The sequence below is a fragment of the Lichenostomus cassidix genome, chromosome 1Aa (genome assembly GCF_008360975.1).
Source record: "Lichenostomus cassidix isolate B80296 chromosome 1Aa, HeHo_3.0, whole genome shotgun sequence".
Classification (NCBI taxonomy): domain Eukaryota; kingdom Metazoa; phylum Chordata; class Aves; order Passeriformes; family Meliphagidae; genus Lichenostomus; species Lichenostomus cassidix.
In genome coordinates, this window is record NC_139480.1 from 22,739,614 (window position 1) to 22,749,855 (window position 10,242).

A 10,242-nucleotide genomic window follows, 5' to 3' on the forward strand; every position below is an offset into this window, starting at 1 on the left:
GACCAAGAGGCATGGTATTTCCCAGAGATTAATGATAGTATGTGTCCATTTGTTCTTTAAGAGGCCTGATAACTCAGCCCTCATCCGAGTAGGCAGTGGTATCCCCATATCTCTCAAAGGTTATGTATTTTTTTCCCCTATTTCACAATGAAGGAAAGTAGGTGAAAAAAAAATCACTTTTGTTTGGAGTTTCTAATATTGTCCTTCAGAATAGTGCTGTAACAAGTCATGCAAAAGAAAACTAAAAGGTCAATGAACAATGCCAGATGCTAATCATGCTTCCAATGATCTCTGAAAGATTCTCACACCTAATTGAATGTGAGGGTTTCTCTTCTGACTAATCCCAGCACTTATATCAAATGTGGAAACTTCATAGATATGCCAGTATTTGGTGTTGTTCTTGTCTATGATCTTCTCCAGTATGAAACTGTTGACTGTGTTGCACAGTCAGCTGCAAGATGAACAAAGTTATGAATGAATTATGGAGCAGCCTTTACAAATTTTACTTTGAAGAATCAAAGATTATCAATGCCTCAAATCTTGATCAGCATTCCATTATAAAACCATGCTACTGGTGCAAGGTCTATATGCCTCCTCTAAGCCAAATTTAACTCTAGGTCACTCTGAATCTAAAATAACTCTATTAAATTCAGTAGATTTTCATTTCTGCATATAAATGCCTAGTATAGCTATAAGCAAAAAAAGAACTGTATATAATATGGCTGCCCTATATAGTTCTATCTGACTGGACCTCCTGTTAATTACTTAATAGTTAACAGGTAGAAATAAATTTTCAAGAAGTTTCAGTATGTCAGAATTTTTAGGATATCTTCACAAGACAAACAGATCTATTGATAAAGGTGACTTCCATTTCAAAAGTACTACAGCCTCTCACTTTTGTGTGCTATAGGAAGTATATAATGGCTTCCAGTGGAATATTAATTCCACTTAAATGAAAAATGCCTTTGGTATTTGAAAGTATTTATGAAACTGTGAATATGGGGTTTTGCTTAGCACTGCACAGTAATCCACTGAAGGATTATACTGAGGCACAAGATAAGTACAAGTGCCTAAAGTGATCTGGGCAAATGAAATAAAAACAGCCAGAGGAACATGAAAATACTAATAAGCAGTTCCTATTTCTTTTTCACTATTTCAATTTTGGTAAACTGAGTAGTATGACTGACAAATCACCTCTCAATTTTGGTAGGAAACATTTTGATCAAAAAATAAAACATCAAAATGGAGACACTCATTTATTTTATTTTTGAGCACTGAAGGGTGGTAGCTGTGTTTATTCTTTCTTGGTAGTCTAATCAATTCTTCTTTTCATACAAACTAAACCAGCTGGTTTTATCGAAAACACCTAGACAGAATTTTCTGTTCTTCTCTTACAATTCCTCTTGGAAACCTTACAAATTAACTTTTGTCCCTTTTCTATGAATGAGTTATTTAAAGACAGATTTAACTTCTTATTTACGTACTGATTACAGGCTGAGCTCTCTCAAGAGTTTTTAAAAAACTGAGGATATAATGGAATTTCTCACTGAATATGTGTTGTAGCAATTTTAGAATGGAAGCATTGATGGAACTGATGATCTGTGTTCCACATTACTGGATTACCATATTTTTTGGATTATAGGAATAAAGATTGTTTAAGTCAATTCCAATAGAAGAAATTGCCAAGAGCATGTATTTAGATTCAAGCAGCAGTTTAAACACATTCACATATTTATAAGACTTTAGTCTTCCGTAAATATTAATTCAAACAAAAGCAGTCTTTATCTTATTGAGGACTGGATATCATGGGCTGAATGATGTTACTGAAAACAGTATTTTCACATGTGAATTCATTAGAGCAGTCATCCATACCAGGACTTAAGAATAACCACAATAGTTGTCCCAATAAAACTAGTTTTATGGTATCTTCTTAACCATGTATTTCTGATTGCTGTTCTCCATCACTGATTTGCAGTAATGGAAAAGTTAAATGAAGGTGTAAATACACTTTTTTATCAATGCTTCTATTTTCTCTTCCCTCCATTATGCAGCTGCCCATGAAAGAAGAGATGGCCAATATTCCTCTTTCTAGCATGAGGGGTGATGCAGCATTGTGGAGTGAGGAAAGCTTCCCTCCCAGTTGGAAACATCGCATTTGAAAGCTGTGATGACTGCATGAAATGAAGTGTCAGACCAGATGAGGTTTTCTCGCTCTGGGGACGCAGGGAGACCCCGAAAACCCCAACTAAAAGAGGTCCCCGCCGGGTGCTTCCACGCTGCGGGAGCGGAGCGGATCCGGGCCGGCGGAACCCGAGCTCGGGCTGGCTTGTCCAAGGCAGGATAGCAGGAGCCTCGGCGACTAAAGAAGATGCAGTCTCTCAGCTTTTGGAATCCAGGGTTTATTGGTGGGACAGCGGGGAGGAGAAGGCGGATGGGACCGGGACGGAACGCGGGAGAGGACAGAGCTGGGCTCCGAGGAGCTGAGAGCCCCGAGAGTCCCCGTTCCAGGGGCTAAGAGGGACCGCAGGATGGGAGGGGTTTACACAGGAGAGCCAATAGGGGCAAGAGGGATACAGAACTGGCAGAGGAGCTAGGGAATGGGGACGCTAGGAGAGAAGGCACAGAACTTCAAACCCAATGGGGAGACTCGGCCAGGGGGAACACGGTAGAATTTTCCAGCTTTTAGCTCTATGGGATAGGGGAAGGGGGATGTGCAGTGCCAATCATCTACTAAAATCTGCAGGCACACTGCTACAACCAGTCACACAGATGTGGAGCCACAAAGAGAAAGAAGATGAGAACAAAAACGAATGGCTTCCCACATATGTAACAGGAAAAAGACCATAAGCAAAATAACAAAAAAGAAATTGTTCTACAGACATCTTATATAAGATATGGCAGTGATTCTATCCTGAAAGTTCAGGGTTCAGAACCTTTTGTGATACTATTTCCATTTTCATTTATTGGCTTCACTCTGATTCATACTGCAAGTCACTGAGATCTCTCGAGAGTTACAAATATAGAACCATGGAATGTCCTAAGTTGGAAGCAACCCAAAGGATCGTCAAAAGTCCAGTTCCTGGCCCAGCAGAGGATCACACAAAGAATCAACATGTTCTTGAAAACATTATCCAAGTGCTTCTTGATCTCTGTCAGGCTTGGTGCTGTGACCACTTCCCTGGGGAGCATGTTCCAGATCCTCTGGGTGAAGAACCTTTTCCTAATATCTAACCTAAACTTGCCCTGACATAGCTTCATGCCATTCCCTTGTGTTCTAATGCTAGTCACCAGAGAGGAGAGATCAGTGCCTGGTCTTCCTTTTCCCCTCATGAGGAAGCTGTAAACTGCAAAGTTTCTCCTCAGTCTACTATTCTTTCAGCTGAACAGTCCAAGAGACCTCAGCCACTCATCATAAAGCTTCCCCACTGTGGTGTGACCCATCACTGTGGGTGACCCATATGAGAAAACTGTGCAAAAAATTAACTCTGTCCTGTTGAAAACCAGGACAGTGAAGAAGAAAAAGAAAAGGAGGACGTTAGGAGTTATGGTGTTTGTCTTCCCAAGACAGGTCTATGCGTTATGGATCTCTGCTTTCATGGGGATTGCTGGACACCTGTCTGGGTCAGGTCTGTCTGTCATGGGAAGTGGTGAATAGATTCCTTGTTTTGCTTTGCTTGCACACAGAGCTTTTGGCTTGCCTGTTAAATAGGCTTTATCTCAATCACAAGCTTTATCACATGTACCTTCCTGATTGTCTACCCCATCCCAATGGAGGGAAAGTGAGTGAGTGGCCAGGTGGGGTTAAGTTGCTGAGAGGGATTTAACCGTGACAACCATGGAACAAAACCCATATGAATGTCATATTACCTGTTGCAAGAAATCTTTAGGACTACTAATTTAGTTGCTACTTTATTTGTTAATTAGAAAGTTGGGCTACAAAACACAGTAAGTTGCAGTGATAGGTGCATTGTTCTGCCAAATGGAGAAGGAAAACAAGAAAATGGCTGAAGTCAATGGTGTAAAAAATGTCCTTGATTTGGGACTCACCCAAACCCTGAGATCTCTCTGTGAGCCAATTTGCATGCACTCACTCTTGTTAAATTTCTATGTTGATTCCCTCTTGATGCCAGCAATTATCAGTGATCTTTTTGATCTTTTCCTGTATTTTCGCTCATATACAAAATCAGAAAAGATAAAAAAAGAAGAAAACACAAACAAACAAACAAAAAAACCCCACCAACTAACCAACCAAAGAAAAACAACAGATAGAGCTTTGCCATCTCAAAATTATCTAGTGTTTTTAGGAACAGTAGAAAAAGCCTAAAAAACTGTTAAATATAAAAAACTGTGTACTAAATCTGGAATTTACTGTGAAACATTAAGCGCTGTGGGGAGTGTTCTGCTCTTGGATGTGAAAGGCAGAGTTTGATCATTGAAGTTTTCATTTTCTGCATGCATAATACTTCCTTTAATGTCTTATATAATTGTATATCCTTTGTATTTTAAAATAAAGCCTTTAAAAAGGATTTCTAGGCAGCAGGGGAAAAAAGTGCATTACAGGAAATCGACTGCAGAACAGCAGTATTAATTTAAAGGAAACACTGGATACTTTGAAAAGTGAGCTGTTTTTCATGAAAAAAATAGGAAATATATGCAGGAAAAAATGACAGGAAGAGACAGAAATAGATAAGCAAATCATATTCGAGATATTCTATATAAAAGCAATCCTACAAAAAACTGTTGAAGATCAATTGTAGAGATTGACACTGAGAGCTCTCCTAGAATAAAGCCAGTTCAGAAAAAAACAGTGGTTAAATCCACAATCATGCCACTCTTAAATGAAGATCATCACCTTTCAGTTTGTACTGATGAGCAAAAGATACCTCTTCACATAACACGTCTTTCTGAACTGTCTCTGGACACAGCCTTGGGATGCTTAATCTGCCAATTTAAGGTTTGATTTGACCACAAGTTTTGTTTTGTTTTCTTCTTATGCTTTTTCTTTCATTCTTTGTTACTGTTTCGCTTCTATGTGTTTGAGCATTTGTGTTCCTTCAGTCCTTCTGTTTCAAAACAACCAGTACATTTTCTGATCTTTAATCTCCCATCCTCTTATCTTTAATCCCCCCCTCCTGCTGGTTCTGTGTTGTTCCTGCTGCTCAGGAATGAGATAATTGAAAGGGAAACTGCTATTCTTATAAACTAATGAAAAAGGTTTTAACTTTTTTTTCTCTAAGAACAGTATTTTTATTTTTTACAGTCCCACTATATGAAGATAAAAATTATTAATTCATATTACCATGATAATTAATCTTTTTAACATTAAATTCCAAGTTTATGAGTCTGTTAGAGAAATGAAATTTCAATTAATCAGAAGTATTGATTAACTCAGTTTCAGATACTGGTTATTTAATACTGGTTATACCCACAAAATATGAATATGAGGGAAGTAATTTTGTTTGTCATCTCTTTTTCAGAATGAAATTAGTGGAGCAAATTAATTGTAATATTAAAAATCTGTCCTTTGTACCAAAATCATTTGTCAAAAAGACTGAGAAAAAAAAAGTCTAGATTACATTTAATTTAAAATTATGTATTCTCTGAAGAACACAATCAAACATATCATAAGTACAATTTTTTTTTTTCAGTAGAAAAAGCATTGGAAGAGGGAAATGGAAACACTTCCTACCAGCAGAACTGCAGCAACTTTTCTTTTTTCTTAATATTATCCCTTGTCACCTCATTGCCTTATTAAAATACATCATTCATCAGAACAAACGATCTTCTCAGGTCTGAGGACCTCCAGAGATACCTCTCATACTAGTGAGAGGTATCACCAGCTATGCTTCCAAGAAACTCACTTGCTTCTGATGTAGCTCTGAATGATTCAGCACTGTTGGACACACTTGGAGCTTTCATATGAATGTAATTTATCCTGTCATGCTCTTGGCTTCTGAAAAAGTTGAATTAGGTGCTTTTTCACTGCCAAGTCAGACAAACCTGACAAAACCATAGATTTTCTCAGAGACTACAAGGTTTTCTCATCACACTTTGTTTTCAGATAAATTCCCCTTATCTCGCCTCATGAGGCTGGGCAGTTGTAATATCTAGACTTTTGGCACTACCTCTCCTTCTCAGATGAGGACATTTAGATGCTACTGAATTACATAAAACCTCAGCCTCTGCTCTTCTGAGGACCCTCAGTCCTCACCCTCTCTCATGGCTAGAATAGAATACCGTAAAAGAGCAAGAGCCTTTGAATATTGGGATGGAACAGAGCACTGTCTACACATGGGAACAGAGTGAAAATGAAAAGGCAGAGTGAGACATCAAAAGGGATTATCTTGAGATAAACATGGATATTGTGGCATTTGCAGTCTAGTGACACAAGGCACACAATGACTTAGCAGTTGCACTGTTTTCTATATTTAAGAACAATTCTTTATCAGTTTCAGTAAGACTGTATTATGTGAACAACATTTAAATATCCATGTTTTTGTTCTGAAACAATGGCAAGTAGTTTAGCACAAGCTAAAATTTCATGTCCTGGAAGTTCTTAAGTACTGAGCATTTTTGGAAGTTTATGAAAACAGAGCATTGTGAACTGAAATTTTTCTTGTTTTCCCGGTACTACAGTGGTACTCATAATAAGAAACAAAATAAACTCCTAACTATATTATATTACTTATGTTCATGAATTTTTTAGTTGCCTCAGGTGGCTAGGGAAGTCAAATGTTATAGGCATTTGTGAGATTTATTCTTTCAGTACTCCATTTGCAATAGGGACTATAAACAGAATTGCTACAAAACCCTGTAAGAAAGCTTTTATGTGTGAGTTTTGCAACTGAATTTTTGATATGAGAAATGCATAGAAATTTCACAAAATCACAGAATGGGTAAGGTTGGAAGGATGGGTCTTCTGGTCTGACCTCACTGCTTAAGGAAGGGTCATCCCAGAGCCCATGGCACAGAATTGCATCCAGATGATTCTTGAATATCTCCAGTGAGGGAGTCTCTACACCCTCTCTTGGCAAACTTTTCCAGTGCTTAGTCACCCATGCAATAAAGAATTTCTTCCTCATATTCAGGTGGCACCTCCTTTGCATCAGTTTCTGCCCGTTACTTCTTCTATGGGTTGGCACAAAGAAGAGCCTGGTTCTCTGCTGTTGACACCCACATTTTAGATATTTATAGTCAATGATGAGGTTCCCCTTTAGTAGCTTTTTCCTGAGGCTGAACAGGCCCAACTCCCTCAGTTTTTCATCATAAGAGAGATTTTCCAGACCCCTGCCCATCTTTGTAGCTCTTCATTATGCACCCCAGAATTCCATGGGCCTCCTTAGCCACAAGAGCACTGCTGGTTCATGGACAGTTTTTTGTCCACCAAGACCCCCAGTCCACCAGTAGTTCTGCTCCTTGATTGATGGCTGAAGCATTTTAAATAGGACAATAATAAGCCATTATGTGGTGTACTAGCAGTAATTTTATCAGCAATCTTTGCTATTTCGTTACCTTCTGTGAATAAAAAAAAGGGTCTAATATTAACTATAAAGAAAAATTACCATAAAAGACAAATCTTCAAACTCAAGAGAGCCTCCATAAAGTTGTTCAACTGATGATCAAATAGGACATCAGAAAATAAAAAGGATCAACTTTCCAAGATAGGTTTTAAAACCTAAGCTGGAATGCACTTTGTGATTAAAAGTTCATGCTACTAGTTTGGTTCTTCACCTAGCAAACGTATTGATTTTACTGAAGTGAGGATAAAGACCAAAACATCCAATCTCACTTTTGCACTCTAAAGACTTGAATTTTGATCCAAAGATAATGCAAATAAATGGGAGACTTTTGTTGTTTTTTCAAGGACTTTTGAGCATTCTTATATTTATCTATAGGGAAAATAAATCTCATGGAAGAAAAATTTCAATCTAAATATCAGATATTTTAGAAACAATCTTATAAAGTAAAACTTTTTTAAATTTTTGTGAATAGTAAGAGAAAGTAAATGGAAATATTTCAAAGAAATACTGAGTGCCGTGAAAGTAGACATAGGGATTTATGACCAGAGAGTATGAAGAAGAAAATTATTATGGGGTTAACTGTGCTGTTTATTTATCTTGTATACTGTGTCTTTAAAAGATTTGCACTGATAAATAGGAAAGTATTCTATTGATCGGAGAATAATATTGCAATGTATAAGAAAAAATAAGATTCTAAACTTTTTTAAAAGAACAGAAAATCATCCATAATTCAAAGACATTTCTGCCCCATCTGAAATCAGAATTACACTGTTAACCTTACAGTGACTCTGTACAACAAAAAGACAGAAATATCGTCTGATTTTTTTTTTGTTGCAATATATAATTTGCTACAGTTTGTTTCACACAGTGAGTGAAAAAAACAGTTTTTCAAAGCAGTGGGTTAAGGCAAGTAAAACAGACCCCTTTTAGGGATCTTCCTGTTTAGAATTATTTTTCCTTTTGTATTAGACAAATAAAGGAATATTAATTTTGAATGGTTATATGTTTTTGTTAAACAGACTTAAAAACTCTTAATTTAATCAATGTGAACTTTTACACATGAAATAGACTTAAGAAAATTATTATGCAGAAAAAAATTATGCTTTGTTTTAAGAAACATAACATTTAACATGCATGGTTGGTATTTCATATGACCAATAGGTGAGCAATGATCCTCTTAATAGGTTCTTATACACCTATTTTAATATCAGATAGAATTTCCCATTATCTAAAATATTAATTAGAAACTTATTCAGTGTATTTAGTTTTCATGGCAATACTCTACTCTAAAACAAAAAAAGGTTCAGAATTATAGAATATCCTGATTTGGAAGGGGCCCACAAGGATCATCAAAATACAGCTGCTGGCCCTGCACCAGACAGCACCAAGAACCACACCATGTGCCTGAGAGTGTTGTCCCAAATGCTTCTTGAGCACTTTCAGGCTTGGTACTGTGACCACTAAGTTAGAAGTAGTATTTAAGAAAATTGTTACCATAATGAACTTTTGCATCTGACTGATAAAAAACAATTTTGCTCCTCAATGGCACTGTCATTTCATTCATAATCATTCATTTATTCATAGTCATATACATAACTTGTGCAAAGCACTTCATCTACTGGAATGAAATTCCCCTTCAAAGAATGATGTGGAAAATGGAATCAAGGCATCTGACGATTTCAATATTAAATGGTTTGGTAGCAGAAATAAAACATACTTTTACCTTAAAAATGTAGTAACTAATAATTAGAACCCTGTCCCAAGGGAAAATTATGTTTTAGTGTCATGCATCTCTTTTGACATTTTTCAGCCAGGGAGAAAAACAAAGTGGATAGAAAAACACAGAAACATTTCAGTTGTGTGTCATTTTCATTAAAAGAGAACACGAATGCAATAAAACATTCTCATCTTGGACACCTGGATTATGGAATGGCACTGAATTGGCCTGAACTGAAGATGCTTTATTATTCCAGTCTAAAAATGTGTGCCAACAGAGTCCTGGCTAAGTTCAAAAAATTGGTGTAAGGAGAGAGCTGTCTTCTGTATTTCTCCCTTCCACTGGCAATGTGATATGGCTCTGATGCTCACATCTTTCTTCAATCTTCCTTCAGAGAAAGATTGAAATGATAAAAGAGGTTATTCTGTGGCATCAGCAGACCTAACAGCAACGGTTTTAGAGGTTGAATCACTGACTCTTCTTGACCAGCATCCTGAATACAATACTGGCCAATAAAGTAGGTAGAGAGAGTACAAAAGAACTGAAGCACATACAGACTTACTTCCAGAAGTTCTTGGGTCAAGAATTCCTGAGACAAAATATAAATTGTTCAAGGAGTAAATCTTAATTAAGCATCTTGGAGGTACTAAGCAGAGCTGTCACTTCTGAGGCTTCATTCCCAAAGTTCAATAGCCTATCCATGGATCTCTTTTACCAGGGTTAGAGTGATGTCATTCCTGTATCTTGAATGGATGGAAAAGTCAACCCAAAACAGTATGTGTTCGAAATGCTGATTCCAGTAACTCACACAGAAATCTCAGAGCTGGCTGGAACTGGCTCTTTATAGCTTGGGGGCAGTGTCTGATGTCTTCTTCCAGAACCCAGCCCTGCAGCCCCTTCCACTGCCACAACCTTTCCACCTAAACCAAAAACATTCCATTCTTTGCAATTGTGAATCACATATTTATGAATTATCATTCAAATGTATTCATAGCATGATGTACA

General features: G+C 37.1%; 1 protein-coding gene across 1 annotated transcript in view; it reads right to left on the reverse strand.

Annotated features, from left to right (window-relative positions):
- Nucleotides 1-2,088: 2,088 nt before the first annotated feature.
- Nucleotides 2,089-10,242, reverse strand: part of LOC146443311 (uncharacterized) — a 10,788-nt gene continuing 2,634 nt past the window's right edge. The window contains exon 2 of the mRNA XM_085080056.1: nt 2,089-2,511. Coding sequence (XP_084936182.1) covers nt 2,089-2,511 — 423 coding nt within the window. The remainder of the gene's footprint in view (nt 2,512-10,242) is intronic.